Raw genomic sequence first — 24,315 nt, forward strand, 5'->3', positions numbered from 1 at the left:
CTAACTACCATGTTTTTGCCGCTGCGAAGTCTATCAGCCTCATTCCATTGTCAGATGTTTCACAGTGGAGACTGAATTTCTCGACTGTTGGGCCAAAGCTATTCTCCCTCCCAATTTTGGCACTAAAATCGCCTATAATAATTTTAATGCCATGGGCAGGACAACGGTCGTATGTTTCTTCTATGCGCTAAATATATATCTTTGGTCTGTTCGTCCTTGTCTTCGGTTGGAGCATGAGCGCAGATAAAACTAATGTTGAAGAATTTTGTTTTATCCGTGTTGTAGCAAGTCTTTCATTCGCTGGAGCGAAGCTGGAGACCAGATGTTTTAACTTCCGACTAACTACAAATCCGCAACCAAACTTATGCTTCGTATCATGGTAGCTACAATACAGTGCGTTACCTTTAGGTGTTGTTGTGACGCCTTTCCCAATCCATCGTATTTCCTCGCAGTAAAATCGGATTTTTATTTTTCAAGTACATCTGCCAGTGCATAAACTGCACCTTCTCTATAAAGAGTGCAAAAATTCCGGGTGCATATTCGCAGATCATGGCCCTTAAAACGTTTGCGGGGGTCGTCAACTTTAGAGAGGTTTGTTGTTCTTTTCCTTTGTATATTCTTAGTAGGATGGTTTTTCTAGCGGTGGGTTACTAATCCGACGCCCACACTAAAGTTTTTATCGTTGTTATGGGTGAACGCGCGGCACATGTAAGCTCACTGCCTTTATTGGATGTTAAAGGTACCTCTCCAGGCGACACCATATTAAATCCGATCGAACCGTTGCTTGGTATCTTCCATTCCCTACGACACCCGAACTGAAACAGTTACCTGTGGTAAAGTTTGTCTTCATAATCAAAGAAAGACGCCGTAGTCATGAAAACCCTAAAAACTTTAAACCCGTAAGCTTTTTTAATTCATTTCGGCTTTAAGCGCTCGTCGTGCATATTCGAAAAAGATTGATACATACTTCAAAAGCAAACGTTCCAGACAACATGCTTACTTTAAGGTGCGCTCGACAGATACAAACCTACACGGAATTGTTAGGACAATAGAGAAATCTTTAGAGCACAAACATCACATCCCATATATAGAAATCGCTTTCAACAACGTTAGTACCACAGCAACAAAACAAGCTCTAGATAATTTCGGCGTGGAACCAACAGTGGAAAGAAAAGAATGCCAATAAAAAGTCTGCTTTGCAAGCAGTAACTACTAGAGGTAATCAATCCCCTGTGAAAGGCAAAATAAATCAAAACTTTCGGTAGAAACAGCATATCTCACATCAGCGAACACAGTAATCACCTCACGATGAAATTAATATAATTTTCTCCATATTTTATTAATTATCTTTTATTTATTTTTTCAACATTTATTAACATAATGAGAGGAAACAGCTTAAAACTAAAAAATATTTCTTAGTTAACTATCGGCCAAAAAGTCCAAAACCCGAGGAGAGACCACCTAAATTGCCAGAGAGACCAAAGCCACCGGCATTAGAACCACCATAACTACTTCCCTTAGATCCATGGCTGCTGCCACTACCAACTGAAGCAGACAGACCACCCAGATTAAGGCCAAGACCAACACCTCCGGCACCAATGCCAGCATTTAATCCTCCATGTGCAGATCCAGTATCGACAGATCCACCATAACCACCACTGTGTTTATGTGTTTCCTTTGAACCATAAGAACCGGATAATCCACCGAGTCCAAGTGAGCCGCTGGCTGATGCGCCACCTTTGTCACCGCCCTTAGGTCCATATGACCCAGAGTGACCAATAGAACCCGAAAATCCACCATGTGAGCCACTAATACCTCCTGGACCGCCATATCCACCCATGTGTGATCCACCAATACCAGAAGAATATTGTCCCTTGTTCACAGAACTTGTCGATGTAGTGGCGGATGCAACACTATGAGCATTGGCTGTGGCAGAACTAGCAGCGTTGGCAGCAGCATTAGCTAAACCTGATGCAACACCATGAGCATTGGCTGTTGCAGAACTAGCAGCGTTGGCTGCAGCGTTAACTGAACCGTATGCAGATCCGCGAATATTGGCTGTGGCAGAACTAGCAGCGTTGGCAGCAGCATTAGCTAAACCGGATGCAACGCCATGAGCATTGGCTGTGGCAGAACTAGCAGCGTTGGCAGCAGCATTAGCTAAACCGGATGCAGCACCATGAGCATTGGCTGTGGCAGAACTAGCAGCGTTGGCAGCAGCATTAGCTAAACCTGATGCAACACCATGAGCATTGGCTGTTGCAGAACTAACAGCATTGGCTGCAGCGTTACCTGATCCGTATGCAGAACCATGAGCATTGGCTGTTGCAGAACTTGCAGCGTTGGCAGCAGCATTAGCTAAACCGGAGGCAGCACCATGAGTATTGGCTGCTGCGAAACTAGCAGCGTTGGCGGCAGCGTTAGCTGAACCGGATGCAACACCATGAGCATTGGCTGTGGCAGAACTAGCAGCGTTGGCAGCAGCATTAGCTAAACCAGAGGCAGCACCATGAGCATTGGCTGTGGCAGAACTAGCAGCGTTAGCAGCAGCATTAGCTAAACCGGATGCAGAACCATGAGCATTGGCTGTGGCAGAACTAGCAGCGTTGGCTAAACCGGATGCAGCACCATGAGCATTGGCTGCGGCAGAACTAGCAGCGTTAGCAGCAGCATTAGCTAAACCGGAAGTAGCACCATGAACATTGGTTGTGGCAGAACTAGCAGCGTTGGCGACAGCATTAGCTAAACTCGATGCAGCACCATGAGCATTGGCGGCAGCGTTACCTGATCCGTATGCAGAACCATGAGCATTGGCTGTTGCAGAACTTGCAGCGTTGGCAGCAGCATTAGCTAAACCGGAGGCAGCACCATGAGTATTGGCTGCTGCGAAACTAGCAGCGTTGGCGGCAGCGTTAGCTGAACCGGATGCAGAACCATGATCATTGGCTGTGGCAGAACTAGCAGCGTTGGCTAAACCGGATGCAGCACCATGAGCATTGGCTGCGGCAGAACTAGCAGCGTTGGCAGCAGCATTAGCTAAACCAGATGCAGCACCATGAGTATTGGCTGTGGCAGAACTAGCAGCGTTAGCAGCATCATTAGCTAAACCGGATGCAGCACCATGAGCATTGGCTGTGGCGGAACTAGCAGCGTTGGCAGCAGCATTAGCTAAACCGGATGCAGCACCATGAGCATTGGCTGTGGCAGAACTAGCAGCGTTAGCAGCATCATTAGCTAAACCGGATGCAGCACCATGAGCATTGGCGGTGGCAGAACTAGCAGCGTTGGCAGCAGCATTAGCTAAACCGGATGCAGCACCATGAGCATTGGCTGTGGCAGAACTAGCAGCGTTAGCAGCAGCATTAGCTAAACCGGATGCAGCACCATGAGCATTGGCTGTGGCAGAACTAGCAGCGTTAACAGCAGCATTAGCTAAACCGTATGCAGCACCATCTGCATTGGCGGCAGCGTTACCTGATCCGTATGCAGAACCATGAGCATTAGCTGTGGCAGAACTTGCAGCGTTGGCAGCAGCATTAGCTAAACCGGATGCAGCACCATGAGCATTGGCTGTGGCAGAACTAGCAGCGTTAGCAGCAGCATTAGCTAAACCGGATGCAGCACCATGAGCATTGGCTGTAGCAAAACTAGCAGCGTTAGCAGCAGCATTAGCTAAACCGGATGCAGCACCATGAGCATTAGCTGTGGTAGAACTAGCAGCGTTAGCAGCAGCATTAGCTAAACCGGATGCAGCACCATGAGCATTGGCGGCAGCGTTACCTGATCCGTATGCAGAACCATGAGCATTGGCTGTGGCAGAACTAGCAGTATTAGCAGCAGCATTAGCTAAACCGGATGAAGCACCATGAGCATTGGCTGTAGCAGAACTAGCAGCGTTAGCAGCAGCATTAGCTAAACTCGATGCAGCACCGTGAGCATTGGCAGCAGCATTAGCTAAACCGGATGAAGCACCATGAGCATTGGCTGTAGCAGAACTAGCAGCGTTAGCAGCAGCATTAGCTAAACTCGATGCAGCACCATGAGCATTGGCAGCAGCATTAGCTAAACCGGATGCAGCACCATGAGCATTGGCGGCAGCGTTACCTGATCCGTATGCAGAACCATGAGCATTGGCTGTGGCAGAACTAGCAGCGTTGGCAGCAGCATTAGCTAAACCGGATGCAGCACCATGAGCATTGGCTGTGGCAGAACTAGCAGCGTTAGCAGCAGCATTAGCTAAACTGGATGCAGCACCATGAGCATTGGCTGTGGCAGAACTAGCAGCGTTAGCAGCAGCATTAGCTAAACCGGATGCAGCACCATGAGCATTGGCTGTAGCAGAACTAGCAGCGTTGACAGCAGCATTAGCTAAACTGGATGCAGCACCATGAGCATTAGCTGTGGTAGAGCTAGCAGCGTTGGCTGCAGCATTAGCTAAACCGGATGCAGCACCATGAGCATTGGCTGTAGCTAAACTGGATGCAGCACCATGAGCATTAGCTGTGGTAGAGCTAGCAGCGTTGGCAGCAGTATTAGCTAAACCGGATGCAGCACCATGAGAATTGGCGGCAGCGTTACCTGATCCGTATGCAGAACCATGAGCATTGGCTGTGGCAGAACTAGCAGCGTTGGCAGCAGCATTAGCTAAACCGGATGCAGAACCATGAGCATTGGCTGTGGCAGAACTAGCAGCGTTGGCAGCAACATTAGCTAAACCGGATGTAGCACCATGAGCATTGGCTGTGGTAGAACTAGCAGCGTTGGCAGCAGCATTAGCTAAACCGGATGCAGAACCATGAGCATTGGCTGTGGCAGAACTAGCAGCGTTGGCAGCAGCATTAGCTAAACCGGATGCAGCACCATGAGCATTGGCGGCAGCGTTACCTGATCCGTATGCAGAACCATGAGCATTGGCTGTGGCAGAACTAGCAGCGTTGGCAGCAGCATTAGCTAAACCGGATGCAGCACCATGAGTATTGGCTGTGGCAGAACTAGCAGCGTTGGTAGCAGCATTAGCTAAACCGGATGCAGCACCATGAGCATTGGCTGTGGCAGAACTAGCACCGTTGGCAGCAGCATTAGTTAAACCGGATGCAGCACCATGAGCATTGGCTGTGGTAGAACTAGCAGCGTTGGCAGCAGCATTAGCTAAACCGGATGCAGAACCATGAGCATTGGCTGCGGCAGAACTAGCAGCGTTGGCAGCAGCATTAGCTAAACCGGATGCAGCACCATGAGCATTGGATGTGGTAGAACTAGCAGCGTTGGCAGCAGCATTAGCTAAACCGGATGCAGCACCATGAGCATTGGCTGTGGCAGAACTAGCAGCGTTGGCAGCAGCATTAGCTAAACCGGATGCAGCACCATGAGCATTGGCTGTGGAAGAACTAGCAGCGTTGGCAGCAGCATTAGCTAAACCGGATGCAGCACCATGAGCATTGGCAGCAGCATTAGCTAAACCGGATGCAGCACCATGAGCATTGGTTGTGGCAGAACTAGCAGCGTTGGCAGCAGCATTAGCTAAACCGGATGCAGCACCATGAGCATTGGTGGCAGCGTTACCTAATCCGTATGCAGAACCATGAGCATTGGCTGTGGCAGAACCAGCAGCGTTGGCAGCAGCATTAGCTAAACCGGATGCAGCACCTTGAGCATTGGTTGTGCCAGAACTAGCAGCGTTAGCAGCAGCATTAGCCAAACCGGATGCAGCACCATGAGCATTGGCTGTGGTAGAACTAGCAGCGTTGGCAGCAGCATTAGCTAAACCGGATGCAGCACCATGAGCATTGGCGGCAGCGTTACCTGATCCGTATACAGAACCATGAGCATTGGCTGTGGCAGAACTAGCAGCGTTGGCAGCAGCATTAGCTAAACCGGATGCAGCACCATGAGCATTGGCTGTGGCAGAACTAGCAGCGTTAGCAGCAGCATTAGCTAAACCGGATGCAGCACCATGAGCATTGGCTGTGGCAGAACTATCAGCGTTAGCAGCAGCATTAGCTAAACCGGATGCAGAACCATGAGCATTGGCTGTAGTAGAACTAGCAGCGTTGGCAGCAGCATTAGCTAAACCGGATGCAGCACCATGAGCATTACCTGTGGCAGAACCAGCAGCGTTGGCAGCAGCATTAGCTAAACCGGATGCAGCACCATGAGCATTGGCGGCAGCGTTACCTGATCCGTATGCAGAACCATGAGCATTGGCTGTTGCAGAACTAGCAGCGTTGGCAGCAGCATTAGCTAAACCGGATGCAGCACCATGAGCATTGGTTGTTGCAGAACTAGCAGCGTTGGCAGCAGCATTAGCTAAACCGGATGCAGCACCATGAGCATTGGTGGCAGCGTTACCTGATCCGTATGCAGAACCATGAGCATTGGCTGTTGCAGAACTAGCAGCGTTGGCAGCAGCATTAGCTAAACCGGATGCAGCACCATGAGCATTGGCTGTGGCAGAAGTAGCAGCGTTGGCAGCAGCATTAGTTAATCCGGATGCAACACCATTAGCATTGGCTGTGGCAGAACTAGCAGCGTTGGCGGCAGCATTAGCTGAACTGGATGCAGTACCTTGTGCTGTGGCGGATCCCTTAGAAGCTGACGAACCATGAACCTTATAGAAAATTCAAATTAAAATCAATTAAAAAAAGTAAATCCATCTTAACCTACTTGAGATACAGCTCCGGCAGCAATTTGGGCATAGCTTAGACCCGAACCATGAGCCGTGCCAGATCCAGCAGTATGAGCTGAGCCAGATGCAACAGCTTGAGAATTAGCATTGGAGCTTGCAGAACCACTACCAGCTGCGTGGGCGCCAGTTGAAGCAGATCCGTGTGTTAAGCCACTACTTTGCACATTGGAAGTGGTTGCCTCCTTAGGAAATTAGGACAGGGATAATGACTTTAAAACTCCATTGATCTCAAAATGTAAGACTTACCTTAACAATTGTCGCAGAGGAAGAAGATGAAGACGATGAGGTAGAGGATAAACCTGCAGAACTGCTGCCTGATCCATGAACAACATTGCTTGTAGTGGAAGTAGAAATTGATGATGTTGAACCCTTGTTTCCGCTACCGTAACTACCTCCCTTATGGCCAGCACCACCAAAGACTTCACCTTTGTTAAATCCATTATGAGTTCCTTTATGGCCAGAAGCTCCACCATGAATATTCCAGGAGCCGCCATAAGTTACTTTGTGGCCACCACTTGCACTGCCGGTGCTAGTGCTACCAGCATTTACAGAAGTTGACGAGGATGTAGAAGTTCCTGTAGTTATGCTACCACTTACGCCACCTTTATGTCCATCACCATGACCGCCATGATTGCCTTTGTGACCACCATCATGACCGCCATGCTTGTCTTTGTGACCATCACCGGGACCGCCATGATTGTCTTTGTGACCATCACCGGGACCGCCATGCTTGTCTTTGTGAGCATCACCGGGACCGCCATGCTTGTCTTTGTGACCACTTCCGGGACCGTCATGGTTGCCTTTGGGACCTCCATGATTGCCTTTGTGACCATCACCGGGACCGCCATGCTTGTCTTTGTGAGCATCACCGGGACCGCCATGCTTGTCTTTGTGACCACTTCCGGGACCGTCATGGTTGCCTTTGGGACCTCCATGATTGCCTTTGTGACCATCACCGGGACCGCCGTGCTTGTCTTTGTGACCATCACCGGGACCGCCATGCTTGTCTTTGTGGCCATCACCGGGACGGCCATGCTTGTCTTTGTGACCACTTCCGGGACCGTCATGGTTGCCTTTGGGACCTCCATGATTGCCTTTGGGACCTCCATGATTGCCTTTATGACCACCACCAATACCGAATTCAACGCTTGTTCCAACACTGCTTCCAGCACCACCTTTGTGACCACCACCCAGACCAGATCCAATACTGCTAGAAATTCCTCCATTGTGAGATCCACCATAGCTGCCTTTGTGACCAGCATTTAAACCGGCTACAATGTTTCCTGCAGTTTGAGCTGTTACGCCGACGCTGGTAGAGGAACTTGCAGAGGAGGATGAACTAGTTCCAACACTGCCAGAAATACCTCCTTTATGACCACCACCCAGTCCAACTCCAATGCCGCTAGAAATTCCTCCATTGTGAGATCCACCATAGCTGCCTTTGTGACCAGCATTTAAACCGGCTACAATGTTTCCTGCAGTTTGAGCTGTTACGCCGACGCTGGTAGAGGAACTTGCAGAGGAGGATGAACTAGTTCCAACACTGCCCGAAACTCCCCCTTTATGACCACCACCCAGACCAGCTCCAGTGCTGCCAGCAACACCACCCTTATGAGGTGCTCCATGGGGACCTTTGTGGCCAACACCTATACCGGCACCAATGCCTCCCAATGCACCTGTGGTACCAACGCTAGCTGAAGCAGTTGCTGTAGAAGAAGAACTGCCAGAAACGCCACCCTTAGAGCCGCCATAACTTCCACTACCCAATCCGCCAAGAAGACCACTGAGGCCTGTATTTAAAACACCAAGATTTCCACCTATACCAGCAGAACCTTTGGAGCCACCATAACCTCCACCAACACTGCCACTTAATCCGCCAAGATTACCACCAATACCAGCGCCAAATCCACCAAGATTTGCGCCAACGCCAGCAGGAGCACCATATCCAGATCCGCCAAACTTAATACCAGCTCCTAGACCTCCAAGGCTGCCACTTATTGGGACGTAGCCTAAAAATGATGCGCAGGTTATATTTCAGGATTTCCATTCAATATTTGTTGTATTCTTCTACTTACCACTTGTCAAAGCAATCCCGATCGTTAATAAACCTAAAACTCCAACACCTCTCATCGCTTTCTAATCTGTTATGTTTTAACATGGCCATTTGAACTCTTCTTTTATAGAATTTCTATGAGCCAAAAAACAGATTGGGCAAAGAACAGCGTTTTTATATTATTTTTAGCATATTTTTCGATATTTTGCCATAGTATTTCTTCAGCTACCATTCTGTCACACATCTGTAAATGGCCAAAAACAGGTTTCTTTTTCTCTACTTCTTGTGAATTCATTGAATCTCCGATTAGCATATTTCGATCAATTTTCTCATGATAATTTTATTATTTTGTTCATTTTGTCTTCTTAGGCTGCTACTTTTTGAAGATGCTTGAGGCTTGATCATACCACCTCTGATCAAACGTTCTAAATGTAAACATAATAGATTAGAAAAACAAATTACAACAATTCCAATCCACACTTCTTAGTTCTCTGAACTTGAAAATGCAAATCGCAGACGGGTGACGTTAACAACAATTTCTCAGCATAAGCTGTGAGACGGCAACACATTTTGATTGGAGAGATTTTTTTTTTTAATTTAAAATTGGAATAAAAATTCTAGTTCGGTGTGAAAATGCTAATAAAAACTCCTAATAAATGGATCAAGATCTGGGTCGAATAAATTTCTTATCTTTGAATGCACAAGTGGAAATAGCGCTATACAACATTAATATTATGATACGACAGGCGGGGCAGTTGTAGCGGGGGTTGATAGCGACTGGGTCTAAACATGGTAAAGACCAGAACTTTTATCTAATGTGGGCGTATTTAAATACCTAATTTGTTAGAGGTAATCCGGTCCATGCAAATACTTAAAGTCGGAATTGTGAAAAACTCGATTCAGAATCCGATTTTCTATATTTGAGATATATATTAAAGTTAGTTGCTTTCCTTACAGAATTCACACATATGAACGGTCATTATTTAAAGCTTAAAGCCGACCTATGAAGCATATACAAACAAAACGTTGATTTAATGAAGGAACTGAACTGTTTGGCATGTCAGCCAGGAACCCACAAATCAGTCAGAAACTCAATGTGAGGTATAACTTGCCTCCGAGAAAAATTGTACCGTCTTAAAGGCCCTTGCGGCCGCCTTGCTGAAAAATTTAAAAACGTTTCGAGAGGAGCTCTTAAACTTCACTTATTCCGAATTTTGTGAGGAAGCCAACCTATATCTGGAAGGGATAATACGATGTGTAAAGTTTGGACTAATAAATTTTACAGGAAAAATTGGAACTTCTTTGGAGGAAGTGCCCGAAGGAGTGGACCGATATAGCCCATCTTCCAAAATAAACTAAGTTTAAGCAAAATTACGAAGCACATATTGTTCAAATGTTCAAAGATAAGTGTCCCCTCACACCCAAGTTCAGCATCATGAGCTGGATCGCGATCTTCGCTTTCTCTTTGTTGTTGTAGCAGCATAGAAACCTACGTACAAGCATAGGTTTAATGCTGGGTTGGCAGCCGCTGGCCGAAACACTATGGTTTCGGGTCAATCCAATACGAAAGAACCCGCTAACTTGGGATTGCTTCCTCTTTGTTGTCATACAATACTTTCGAAGGGGTCTTACATAGAATAGAACATCTTCGAAAGGGTAATCTATAGAATACAAGACCTCCAAAAGGGTATTCTATAGAAAAGATGAAGGGGTCTTGTATAGAATAGGTGACCGCCGAAGCGGTTTTCTATAGAATAGATGACCCAAAGGGGTGTTCTACAGAATAGACGACCCCCGAAGGGGTCTTTTATAGAATAGATGTCCCACGAAGGGCTCTTCTATAGAATAGAAGTCCCACGAAGTGCTCCTCTATGGAATAAGTGATCTCCGAAGGGGTCTTACATAGATTAGATGAACCCAAAAGGGAGTCTTTTATAGAATAGATGACCACCGATTGGGTTGTCTAATGAATATATAACTTCCGAAGGGTTCTTCTATAGAATATATGACCTCCGAAGAGGTATTCTACAGAATATATTACCTCCGAAGAGGTCTCCTATAGAATAGATGGCTTCTTAAGGGGTTTTATATTGAATAGATGCCGTCCGAAGAGGTCTTCCTTAGAATAGATCACCTCCGAACTCCGAAGAGGTCGTCTATAGAATAGATTACCCCCGAAGGGGGTTTCTATTGAATAGATGCCCTCACCAAATGTCTTCTTTAGAATAGATAACTGCTGAAGGGGTGTTCTATAGAATGAATGACCCCCGAAGGGTCTTCTGTGGAACAGATGACCTCCGCAGAGGCCTTCTATAGAAAAGAAGATATCCAAAGTAGTATTGTATAGAATAGGAGACATCCAAAGGAGTCTTCTATAGAATATCTTCGAAGGGGTCTTACATAGAACAGAGTATCTTCGAAAGGGTAATCAATTGAATATAAGATCTCCAAAAAGGTATTCTATATAATAGAATATCTCTAAGAAGGTCTTCTATAGAATAGAGAACGAGATCTACATAGAAGAGAAGACGTCCAAGGTGTTCTCTAGAATAGACGAAGGGGTCTTCTGTAAACATCCGAATTATTCTATAGAATATAAGACCTCTGAGTCTTCTATAGAAAAGAAGACCTCCGAAGGAGTCTTCTATAGAATAGAAGGCATCCGATGGGATGTTCTATATAATATAAGGCATCCGAGAGGGACTTCTATATAATGGAAGGCCTCCGAAGGAGTCTTCTATATAATGTAAGTCCACCGAAGGGGTCTTTTATATGTAATAAAGGCCCCCATAGGCCTCTTCTATAGAATAGAAGACCTCCGACAGAGTCTTTTATAGAACAGAAGACCTCTGAAAGAATTTTGTATAGAATAGAAGACCTCCGAAGGTGTCTTCTATAGAATAAAAGACCTCCGAAGGATTCTTCTATAGAATAAAAGGCCTTCGAAGGAGATCTGCTATAGAATAGAAGTCCTGCGAAGGAGTCTTCTATAGAATAGAAGGCATCCGATGGGATGTTCTATATAATAGAAGGCATCCGAGAGGGACTTCTATATAATGGAAGGCATCCGAAGGGTCTTCTATATAATGTAAGTCCACCGAAGGGGTCTTTTATATATAATAGATGGCCTCCAAAGCAGGAAATAGTGGTATAATATATAGCCCTCATAGAACGGTACCGTCCGATTTTCATAATTTTTAGGGCTTGTTTATGTATGTCGATAAGAAAATGAATGCGTAAGAAAAACTACCAAATTTAAGTGTGTTTTTCAAATTTGTTTTTTGTTTTGAAGCAAAAGCAAAGGAAATAATATTTCCAAAACTAAAGTTTGGGTGTGTTTCATGCGCACACATTTTCGTTTCGAAATACATAAACTGGGGGTTAATGTTTCACTCACATCATCCAAACGAAATATTTGAAATCTGGTTTATGGTGATGAGTATTAAAAAATTCGGCCCGGTCGAACTGATCGTCTGTTTTACTTACTTCATATGAGTCAACATTTTGTTACCACGGAGACAACACAGAAAGGTCGGTGCGCACTTTAAATAAAGGAGATCTATGGTAAGTTGTAGACTTTGCTTTGTAAAACACCCTAATATCACGTTTTGTAAAATTGTAAAGTTAAATAAATTGAAAATATTTAGTTTTTTCTATACCATTTTATGTAACTTTACATGACATCGGTTTGCCTCAAATGATTTATTAATAAATAATTCATTGCATGATATTCTCATAAATTACAAACGAAAAAGTGTTAAAAATCAACACCAATACTGACTGAAACGATGACAGAATGACAAAGTGTTGATGTGCAACTAATTATTTTGCCTCCATCTGCCATAACAAGTCGATAATAATCATCATCATATTAAATGATTGACAAATTTATTAATTTTTATATTTATGTTACATACATATTAGAGTGGGGCGATTTGAACACCATCTCGGGCGCCTGGAGATTCTGATTCTTGGGATTGTACTGAGCAAAAAAGTCAACTAGACCATATGTCTACGGTGAAAATCGAGCCCCCGGATTTTGACTTGAAGTTTTTTTTCAAGGATTTTTGGATATTTTGGCATATAACAACCAAACCACTGAGATTTTCGATCCAACACAAAGACAACAATTGTAGCCAAGACAATAATAAAGAACTCTCTAGTACATCGCAAAAGCATTGGAACGCTCCTTCAGGTAGTTATGGCCTCGAGAATGTGCACATTTTTCGGAAAATATCGATAAACGACACTGTGCTACAAAATGGAACTCAAAGTCAGTGGGTGGAAAATTTCTTTTGGAGATGAAAGCCCTTGGTGAGTATACTGAGAACCCAAAAGGAAATTTTCACCATAGGTCAAGTTTCCGAGATATTGCGTGATTAATGGTTTAATTTTGGCCCCTTAATTTGTGATCAAATAGCTTTATATCTCTCTAAAGCGTTATTGTAGCTTCTTTTTGACATTACATGTCTTCAGTCAAATCGAATGGTGAACCTTTTTGTAGAATATTTCATCCCTCTAACTCAATTCCTTTCATGTCCTTTTCGTCCTTTATTTTTTGAACCGTAGTAAAAGTACCACAAGGCGAGATTTTACAGCATCCAAATATTCTACAAAAATGTTGTTCAGAAGATTTTAGGTACGGTTCTCATTGATGACCAATCGATATTTCCCCGTTTTCATGGTTCCTTTTGACATTTTACCGGTTTTTGTTCAGAAAACTATGTTTTGTTTTTATGTATATTCGTTATTGGTCTGTGGTGCTTCTGAAATACTTACCATAAATAGCTCTTGTAATGACGAACACGTTAATAACAAATTTTATTGGAGGGCAGATCCGGTTATCTAAATTTTTGAACCGGATATTCTGATATTAAAACCGATTTTGGAACCGGTTTTAAGTAACCGATTAACCGAATATCTATATCATTAGAAAGCTAATAAAATGGTCAATCAAATCACAGCAAGTAGCTGATTACAACAAAAAAAAACGCGTTCTTAAACCGATTTTGATGTAAAATATCACTGGGTTCTATTTGGCGATGAAAGTCGATTAAGATAATATTATAAATCTGGAAAGGCAGTTATGTCATAGGTCAAACTTCTGAGTTATGGCGAGATGAATTTGTGTTATGTTGTTTTTTTATCATGCACTTAAAGTTCATAAAGAATGAATTAATTTCGCCATAACTCAGAAGTTTGAACCACGTCAATAATTGTCCTTATCATTTTAATTTTTCCATAGCGCAAAATTATAAAATGTTATATTTCTTATTTTTCCTACATTTTGTCCAAAACTATAATGTTTTTTGTTTTGTTCAATATTTGTTTTGAAAAGCTTAGTTGCCGACAAAGTTGTAATCAGCTACTTGCTGTCATTTGATTGACCATTTTATTAGCTTTCTAATGATATAGATATTCGGTTAATCGGTTACTTAAAACCGGTTCCAAAATCGGTTTTAATATCAGAATATTCGGTTCAAAAATTTAGATAACCGGATCTGTCCTCCAATAAAATTTGTTATTAACGTGTTCGTCATTACAAGAGCTATTTATGGTAAGTATTTCAGAAGCACCACAGACCAATAACGAATATACATAAAAACAAAACATAGTTTTCTGAAAATAAAATGTCAAAAGGGACCATGAAAACGGGGAAATATCGATTGGTCATCAATGAGAACCGTACCTAAAATCTTCTGAACAACATTTTTGTAGAATATTTGGATGCTGTAAAATCTCGCCTTGTGGTACTTTTACTACGGTTCAAAAAATAAAGGACGAAAAGGACATGAAAGGAATTGAGTTAGAGGGATGAAATATTCTACAAAAAGGTTCACCATTCGATTTGACTGAAGACATGTAATGTCAAAAAGAAGCTACAATAACGCTTTAGAGAGATATAAAGCTATTTGATCACAAATTAAGGGGCCAAAATTAAACCATTAATCACGCAATATCTCGGAAACTTGACCTATGGTGAAAATTTCCTTTTGGGTTCTCAGTATACTCACCAAGGGCTTTCATCTCCAAAAGAAATTTTCCACCCACTAACTTTGAGTTCCATTTTGTAGCACAGTGTCGTTTATCGATATTTTCCGAAAAATGTGCACCTTCTCGAGGCCATAACTACCTGAAGGAGCGTTCCAATGCTTTTGCGATGTACTAGAGAGTTCTTTATTATTGTCTTCGCTATAATTGTTGTCTTTGTGTTGGATCGAAAATCTCAGTGGTTTGGTTGTTATATGCCAAAATATCCAAAAATCCTTGAAAAAAAACTTCAAGTCAAAATCCGGGGGCACGATTTTCACCGTAGACATATGGTCTAGTTGACTTTTCTGCTCAGTACAATCCCAAGAATCAGAATCTCCAGGCGCCCGATAACACTTTTTTCCTTCCATACAAATCGCCCCGGCCTAATACATATATACATACATATGTTCCTACAACATCCCCAAAATTCACAGGGAATATTCATTCAGAATAAGGCTGATTGAAAGGATATACTTTTTTCCGAACTGCGCACGGTGATTCAGAAATCGATTTTCCTGGCCAAAACCCGAACTGGTTGTCGTCACCGATTGGTTATTTCCATATGGGATTCAATAGTAAATATATTGAAACTAAGGAAATCAAATAAATAGGTGAAACTATTGGAAGGTGTGGAAGTAGTGTGCTGCTTAAAACGTTATTTTTTCCCAATTTTGAAAAATATGTTATTTTTTCACAGTACATTTCAACAATCGTACGATTTTCATCTTTTTACATTGAAAATTCTGTGGTTTTGTTTTGGTTGTGAGAATGAAACGATTCAGAGAAGCTGAAAAGCTTGTGGCTTTGCACATTCTACCAGACTTAGATGAGGTTCAATCGGTCCACTCCTTCGGGTACCTCACACACAAAAGTTCGGTTTAAGACCTGCTCTCGAATTGCTTTAATTTTTGTTGTAATAACTTGTATTCACTGCCCCCATACGACAATACAAGTTTCATCAGTGACAAGTCCATACTTCCTGAGAAAATAGCCTGAAAGGCGCAAAAAAGGTGCAAGATAACTCTCGAACGGATCTGCCTATTTGGTTCATAGTTTGGCCCTCGTAATATTTTGTGCAAACTTAGTTCAAGTTCGAAGATAAGCCATATCGGTCCACTCCTTCAGGTACAATCCCTCCCTTCTGGTATTTTGAAAGTTGTGCCCTCAATATCCCTCCGAAATGGCTAAAATTTGGTATAAAGTCTTCCTTGGGGGTAAAAAACTTTCCAAATAAAATTTGTCGTTTTAGGTCCACGTGTTCATATAGCCCCCATAGAACGGTAAATTTTGAAAGTTTTTTTTCTTTTGAAAAAAATTGATTTTTTTTAAATTTACTAAAAAAATGTTATCAATTTTTTGTATTTTTATGGTTTGTTTATTCGTGTTTGACCTTTTTTAATAGATTGGAACATATTAAAAACATATCGACACCTCCAAATAATAGTATGCTAAGTCTAAAAAGTGAGTTTTGCAGGAGAAGCTCTCAAAGTTTGGAAATTTTTTTGAACTTCAGTACTATGCTAAGTCAATATTTGTTTATAACTTCTGTTCGGATTGACCGATCATTACCAAAATTAGACAGAATTTAAGTTAAAGGACGTTCGACACCTCCAAATAATAGTTTGCTAATTCTGAAAAGCGAGTTTTGCAGGACAAGCTCTAAAAGTTTGGAAATTTCTTTTACCTTCAGTACTATGCTAAGTAAATATTTGTTTATAACTTCTGTTCGGATTGCCCGATCATTACCAAAATTTGACAGAATTTAAGTTAAAGGACGTTAAATATAAAAATGTAAAGAACTTGAAAACATGCTAAGTCGATTTAGCATACTATTGTTTGGAGGCGTCGATATGTTTTTAATATGTTCCAATCTATTATAAGCACTCATATTTTGATGCAAAATATGAAAAAAACTCAACATTTTAACATTGACCTTGAATTCTTTTGCAACTACTAGACCAAGGCTGAGCAAAATCGAGAGAGAGGCAAATTTAAGGGAGAATTAATATTTAATTTTTCTTGATGTTTCATTACTTATTTCAACATTTTGTAAACATTAATGTTGTCTAAAATCGTCCACAATGCAAATTATTAAAAAATATAAATAAAAAATTTCATAAACTTTTAATTGTTTATGGTTCACAAAAAACTAAGAGTACGTTTTGACAATTTGCCTGTGTGCTAGCACACAGGCGAGCTCACCCCTGTACTAGACCGAATTTGATAGCTTTAATTTATCGGAAACTGATTTTTAATCTGATCATTCGAACAACAGATTAAAAATTACAGAGTTTTATCCAGGAAAAAACGATTCTGAACCACTGTGCAGCGTGGAGTGTCTTACGACACCACTTGTAGATAAGTTTTTCATGGCTGAAATACTCAGGAAATGTAAGCAAGCTTTACCCTGAGGGGATTTGCCACAGCCGAAAATGCTGATGTTCCGGATTGAACTGCAGACATTCTGAGTGCATGGCAGACCGGACCACTGCACCAATGTGGCTCCCTTATACTTACGATATTAACATTAATTATTTTAATGTTTTAACATCGAATATTCATTTGTTTAAATAACCTATTGTGGCTTTTACATTGACACCGTAAAAGATTGCATATCACATGACATGCTTGGAGGTCAAGTGAAATGCAAAGCATCGTGGAAAAGGCAGCGTACCTGCCACCAAGCTAGGCTCTTAGAGACTAATCACCTGTAACTGCCGAAATTTAAATGATTCGAGTATTCACAAGGAAAATAAATGAAAATAGAACCGAAAATCAGATGACGACCAGGAAATTACGGAAAAGGACACGATTTGCACAGTGGAATGTTCGCACACTATACCAACTTGGCAACTTTGCTCAGCTTAGTGCCGAGTGTGAAAGATTGAAGATCGATTTGATAGGTTTGAGCGAAGTACGTTGGAATGGTAGTAGTGAATTGAGAGATGACAAAGGTGGACTGATTTTATACTCAGGTATGCGAAATGAAGATGACCCACATATACGAGGGGTTGGCATTTACTTAAGGCGGCAATTAGCTCAATCCCTTATTAAGTGGCAGCCCATTTCAGAAAGAATAATAACAGCCCAAATAAAAAATAAAAAGTTTATCATATCAATTGTGCAGTGCTATGCACCTACAGAGGATAGCGACCCTGAGCAGAAAGAGGAATTCTACAGCCTTCTAAACCGAACACTCCATGATATACCAAATAACCACATAACTATATTAATGTGAGATTTTAATGCGCAAATTGGACCGGACAATACCGATTATGAAAATATTATGGGCAAACATGGGATAGGTGTTTGCAATGATAATGGCGAGCTATTTATAGAAACATGCAGCAACTACGACCTTAAGATAGCAGGATCAGTTTTCCCATACAAAAACTGCCACAAGTACACATGGAAATCACCAGCTGGAAACTTTCACTCGCAAATAGACCATATTTGTATATCCAGAAACTTTTTTAATATTTGCTGCGACGTGAGAAACAGACGAAGCGCTGAAATAGGCAGTGACCACTACATGTTAGTGGCTGAACTCCGACTTGATATGTGGTTAAAAAAGAAAAGGTGCCAAACACAAAGAAGATATGACGTTGACAAACTTCAAAACGAAGAAATACGAAACACTTTTTCTGAAAAAATCGCCGCAATACATTTCGATGAAAATAGATCGCAGAGTCAAAACCAAATGTCCAGCGATTCGAAATGGAGTAACATTCGAGACAACATTCAATGTGCATGTGAAGAAATCTTAGGAGTGCAACAGAGGAAATCACGCAAGTGGATTTCACCGTCTAGCTGGAATCTCATTTCTGCTAGAAGAACAGTAAAACTCGAGCAACTAAAAGCCCCTAGGGGTGATAAAGTTGCGATACTGTCGGGCCAGTATAAATTACTTACCAAACAAATAAAGGAACAACTCAGAAAGGATAAAAATGACCACCACATTAAAATGTCAAGCGAGGCTCAGCTGGCTGCTAATATGGGCAATATGAAGGATCTATCTAAAATAATGAGGGAATTAAGTAAGTCAAAAATGCAAAAAACAAAGCCCATTTTAGATGACGATAGAATGTTGAAAACCAACAAAGAAGAACAACTCGTGGTCTGGAAAAAACATTTCGAAAAGACGCTCAACATAATTCATGATGAAAATATCGATGATATCCTCATACGGAGGCAACACAATACCAATAGAGGCATAAGTGATAGACCGCCTAGCTTGATAGAAGTAAAGAATGCAATACTAGCTCTTAAAAATGGTAAAGCACCTGGCTGCGATGGTCTGCCAGCTGAATGTTTTAAAGTCAACCCAGAGGCTACTGCAACAATACTTCACAACCTGTTTGAGCATGTTTGGGAAACAGAGGACATTCCTACGCAATGGAAAGAATCCATCATTATAAAACTACCGAAGAAGGGAAATCTAAGTTTATGTGACAACTGGCGAGGAATATCAATAACACCCACCGTCACAAACATTTTTAATAAGATTATTTTAGATAGAATTGCGGAGCCCTTGAATAAACTTATATCTCCAACACAAGCCGGATTCATGCCTCATAGAAGCTGTATAGATCATATCAACACTATCCGTATATTGATTGAACAGTCTGTAGAGTTCAACTCAACACTCTATATAACGTTTGTGGATTTTACAAAAGCTTTTGATGCCCTTAAGAGAGATTTTATATGGAAAGCACTAGAAGCCAGAGGCATACCGAGTAAGATAATTCGACTAATTAAAAAGAATTATGAAGGAAGTGTTTGCAGAGTTCTTCATGAGGGAAACTTGACTGATCCATTTAGTACCAAAAGTGGTGTAAAACAGGGTTGTGCTTTATCTCCCCTTCTTTTCATTACTGCCCTGGATATAGTTTTCGAAGTAGTTAATGCCAAGCAACTCGGAATTCCCTGGGGACTTACAAATAAGCTTTCAGAGCTAATATACGCGGACGACGTAGCATTAATTGCGGCCAGACATAGTGATATGCAAACCAAAGTTACGTGTTTAGCAAATGAAGCACGTAAAGTTGGACTAAAAGTCAACATAAACAAAACAAAGAATATGTCCATCAACTCTGCAGTTAACACAAGCATATTTTTAGACGACGAGACCCTACAAAATATTAGCGAATTCGAATACCTAGGAAGTCAAATTACGACGGATGGTGGGGCAAGAAAGGATATGGAGGTTAGAATACGCAAAGCCAGAAATGCTTTCGGAATGCTAAACAATGTATGGCGTAATAACAGTCTACGTCTGCACACCAAAATACTAATATTTAATAGTTGCGTCAAAACAGTACTATTGTATGGATGCGAGACATGGCTTGTGACAAAGGCAACGACGAGCAAAATGCAAGCGTTTGTGAATAGATGTCTTCGAGCAATTCTCAAAATATGGTGGCCTAATACCATAACAAATTATAGATTATGGGAAGTAACAAAACAAGATGGCATTGAAAAAGACATTCGAATGCGGAAATATGGCTGGCTTGGGCATACTCTGCGCAAACACACCGATGATATACCACAATCAGCTCTATCATGGAATCCGCAAGGTGCAAGAAGAAGAGGAAGACCAAAAGTTACATGGAAGCGAACAATCCAGAAAGAAACGTCCAAATCAATAAACGAACTCAGATTCATAGCCCGAAATAGGGAAGAATGGAAACAATACATCAAAGAACTGGAATAAGAAACATTCAAAACATATATTATATTGATAAATAGCTTAAAATATGTATTTTCTTGTGAAAAAAAAAAAAATCATTTGTTGCAAAATTGTCATACTTTAATATTACCATCGATGTCATTCAAAATTACATTTTGTATATTATACACCTCGATTTAAAATAATTTCTGTTCAGTTTCATTAGTAAATTTTTTATGCTTAATATTTGTTTCTTTTCCACTTTCTCTACTTTCAGAACAAAAAAATTTATGTTGATTTTAGAACTCCTACTGATTGCTTTTCTACGCGATATTCAAACAATTTAAACATTTTCATAAAACAGTATAATAATGCGATCGATGACTTAAACTAAAACAATGTGTAAAACCCGAACAATCAAAATGTTCAAACCAACCACTTCATCATCAGAACACAACATCTTTACCTAGAGATTATTCAGTGTAACGAACGGTAGGCAGACGAGAAACTTGACACGCTAATTATGACGTTGTTGATGACGAAGTCGCCTGGGATTTATTTATAATTGGAAGAACAATTTGTTTGTTTAATCCCCTAAAACAAGTTTCATTCGATGGAATAAAAAAATAACAACTTGGAATTTGCAAAACTACTAAACTTGTTGTAGTTTTGTTATTTTCGTTTTTTTTTTACGTGATTACATGTTAACGTAAAATCCACAACTAAATTTTGAAATCCCATTTATAAAAAATAAACCAATATTTTAGCTGTTAGAATTTCTCATTTCAAAACAAACAAAAAATACAAAAAGCCAAAGGTCATCGACACTTTTCTCCTATGCTGAGGAGCCATATTAGTCAATGATGTTTGGACTCATTCGAACTAGATTAATTCATATCGATTTATGTGTCTAATAAAAATTAAGAACAGTTTTAGTTTAGGGAATTCCTTAAAAGTTATGATTGTTTTTGTTTATTATATGGGAATATATTCCACAATTTACAGATGCATGTTAATGAATCGACATAATAGGAGGAAAAATGGGAGTTGTAACAGCCACCTAAGAAAAAATTGAGAATGAGTCGACCAAGATGCGTCTGACAGTTAACGGTGATAAATGAAATACTGTTTAATATCAATGCTCTCAATAATCTGCCGATTTAAAAAAAACACACCATACACCTGGGTATTGGTATGTACATATGTATGCCAGTCAGTTACCTATTACTAATCGCTTTTATATACAGATAATCGCTTTTTTATACTAGATAAATATATATTGGAAGCATAGCAATATGCTTCTTTTGTTTTCATTTGAACAACAGGTTAAAATTTCCAAGAAATTTAGAAAATTAATTTTTAAAACTAGTTATTGAATTTTTATTAAAGGTAGAAGCATAAAATATGTATAATAATCGGATGACTTGGCAGATAAGAAGCCATAACAAAGGCATGGAACATTAAAAAAACAGTGCAACAAACAATCACGGTGCTCTTGAATCAAATTTAAATGGAAGGTGCTTACACCTGGGAAGTTTTTGCGGATTCTGAAACTGCAATGTTCATAGATGAGAAAAATCAAAAAACTAAAAAAATCGCAGGAGAGCTGTTTTAATAAATCGCGATTTAAGTTGACAGTTTTTGGGGTTGTTTAGGTTTTTGCGATTTTGCTTGAAAACCGCAAGTCCTATCAAAATTGGAATAAAGCTATCAAAATTCTCTACAAGATTGACTTTAATAATATTTTCGTAGGTTTTACAACTTTTGAGATATAGAAGTTGAAATTGGGACAATTCAAATTCAATTCAATTCTGTATCGTCTCCTTATAAAACAATGTCATGACTGCAATTTTCCCAACTTAAACTTATGTATCTAAAAAAATGGTACAACCTAGGAAAAATTACATAAGCCAGTCTTGCAGAGAATTTTCACAGCTATAAGATTTTCTCAGGTCGCATGCCGATAAGACTTGCCGTATTCAAGCAAAATCGCGAAACCCTAACAAAACAAGTAAAAAAGTATCAGTCGGCTTTGTCGACAGAGATATACCCTCAGCCTGTATGTATTGAAACAATTTTTCCCAAAAACGTATGTATTTAGGGGTTTTTAAAATTTTTGGGATTTTGAACCGACAAAAATGTTGATTATGATTAAAGATCAAAAGTTTTGCGGAGGAGATACTAAAAGGAATGGATCGACATTGACCATTATGAAAGTGGATCTCCAGCCACTACATATGGTGCCTATGCGGTTTTTACACCCTTCGGGCTGTTTGCTCAAGAAGTATGGACTTGCCCCTGAAAAAAATTGCAGCATCATAATTGGGGCAGCGAATGCAAGTTGCTTCAACAAAAATCAAAGTGATTCGATATCAGGCCTTAGAGAGAACTTATCCGACATTTTGTGTGGGAGGTACCGGATGGAGTTGACAAATATAGTCCATATTTGAACCTGATCTATATCTGGTAGATATATTAGGATGTGTAAAGTATAGACCAATTCGGCCACTCGCTTTAAGAGTTACCGTACGAACAATTTTTCCGAACATTTTTGAACTTTTGTGGGGGGGGGGGGTACCTGAAGGAGTGGACCGATATGGCTTATCTTCGAACTTAAACTATGTTTGGACAAAATATTACTAAGGCCAAATGTTGGACCGAATCGGCAGATCCGTTCTAGAGTTATCTTGCGCTCCAACCACATTACACGGTATCATAGGGGTTTTTTGCAACTTTCAGGCTATTTTCTCAGGAAGTATGGACTTGCCCCTAATAAAACTTGTACCCTCGTATGGGGGGCATTGAATACAAGTTGCTAAAACAAAAATCAAAGCGATTCGAGAGATGGCCCTAAACTGAACTTTTCCGAAATTTTGTGTGGGAGGTACCCGAAGGAGTGGACCCATTGACTCCATATTGAAACCTTATCTAAGCATGGTACACATTTCAGGATGTACAAAGTATGAACCAAATCGGTTACTCCCTTCAAGAGTTATCGTGCGCACAAATTTTCTGAACATTTTCTAACTTTTGTGTGGGAGGTACCGGAAGGAGTGGACCGATATAGCCCATCTTCGAACTTAAACTAAGTTTGGGCAAAATATTACGAAAGCCAAAATTTGAACCAAATCGGTTCATCCGTTCGAGAGTTATCGTGCGCTCCAGCCAGACAGACAGACAGACGGACGGACATTGCTCAATCGACTCCAAATTGTCTGAAACACATTTCGTCCAAACATATTTGGGGTCTAAAACCATTATTTCGATGAGGCACATTTTGCCCGTATGAAAGTGTATATACCCTCGTTAGCATAAATGCTGAGGGTATAAAAATGGAAAAACCTACGAAAAGACCTAAAGGTCAGTCTTGTGGAGAATTTTCACAGCTACAAAATTGTCTTCAGTCTCATTCCGATAGGACTTGCGGTTTCCAAGCAAAATCGTGAAAACATAAAAAACACCTAAAAATGTGAATTTTGACCGCGATTTATTTAAAAATCCCTTCAACAATTTTTTCTAGTTTTAGGATTTTTCTCATCTATGAACATTGCTGTTTCAGAATTCACAAAAATGTCCCCTGTGTAAGCGTTTATCATTAAAAGTTAGTTAAGGCGCACCCTTCATGATATTGCTTTATAAAGGGACGTTACAGTCAGTGCATTGTCTCAATTTGAACTTCTATATCTCAAAAACGGTAAAACCTACAAAATATCAGAAAGGTCAGTCTTGTGAAGAATTTTCACAGCTACAACATTTTCTTCAGGACCATTTACATACGACTCGCTGTTTTCAAGCAAAATCGTGAAAACCTAAACAACCCCTAAAAAAAATTGTTTTTTGATTTTTCTCATCTATGAACATTGTAGTTTCAGAATC

The 24,315-nt window shown here is 40.8% G+C and overlaps 1 protein-coding gene across 5 annotated transcripts; it reads right to left on the reverse strand.

Annotated features, from left to right (window-relative positions):
• Positions 1 to 1,332: 1,332 nt before the first annotated feature.
• On the reverse strand, positions 1,333 to 21,097 carry LOC141397882 (uncharacterized). Of its 5 annotated transcripts, none has more exons than XM_073974725.1 (5): positions 21,074 to 21,097; positions 8,761 to 8,982; positions 6,932 to 8,694; positions 6,664 to 6,867; positions 1,333 to 6,607 (listed from the first exon to the last, which is right to left on the reverse strand). In XM_073974725.1, exons 2-5 carry the CDS (start codon positions 8,813 to 8,815, stop codon positions 1,424 to 1,426), a joined length of 7,206 nt encoding a protein of 2,401 aa, XP_073830826.1. In that variant the 5' UTR covers positions 8,816 to 8,982; positions 21,074 to 21,097; the 3' UTR covers positions 1,333 to 1,423. The 5 variants fall into 5 exon arrangements, with proteins under 5 accessions (XP_073830826.1, XP_073830824.1, XP_073830825.1 ...); XM_073974723.1 differs by lacking the exon at positions 21,074 to 21,097 and adding an exon at positions 20,876 to 20,977 and having other exon boundaries at positions 8,761 to 9,163; XM_073974724.1 differs by lacking the exon at positions 21,074 to 21,097 and adding an exon at positions 20,613 to 20,838 and having other exon boundaries at positions 8,761 to 9,163.
• Between the last annotated feature and the right edge of the window lie 3,218 nt (positions 21,098 to 24,315).

The sequence above is a fragment of the Musca autumnalis genome, unplaced genomic scaffold (genome assembly GCF_047663935.1).
Source record: "Musca autumnalis isolate F117 unplaced genomic scaffold, ASM4766393v1 scaffold_3, whole genome shotgun sequence".
NCBI lineage: Eukaryota > Metazoa > Arthropoda > Insecta > Diptera > Muscidae > Musca > Musca autumnalis.

Coding starts and splice junctions, on each gene's coding strand:
- LOC141397882 (XM_073974725.1), bottom strand. CDS start 8,815: ATGAGAGGTGTTGGAGTTTTAGGTTTATTAACGATCGGGATTGCTTTG. Junction 6,868..6,931: donor CCTCTGCGACAATTGTTAAG/GTAAGTCTTACA, acceptor TAATTTCCTAAG/GAGGCAACCACTTCCAATGT. Junction 6,608..6,663: donor CTGCCGGAGCTGTATCTCAA/GTAGGTTAAGAT, acceptor ATTTTCTATAAG/GTTCATGGTTCGTCAGCTTC.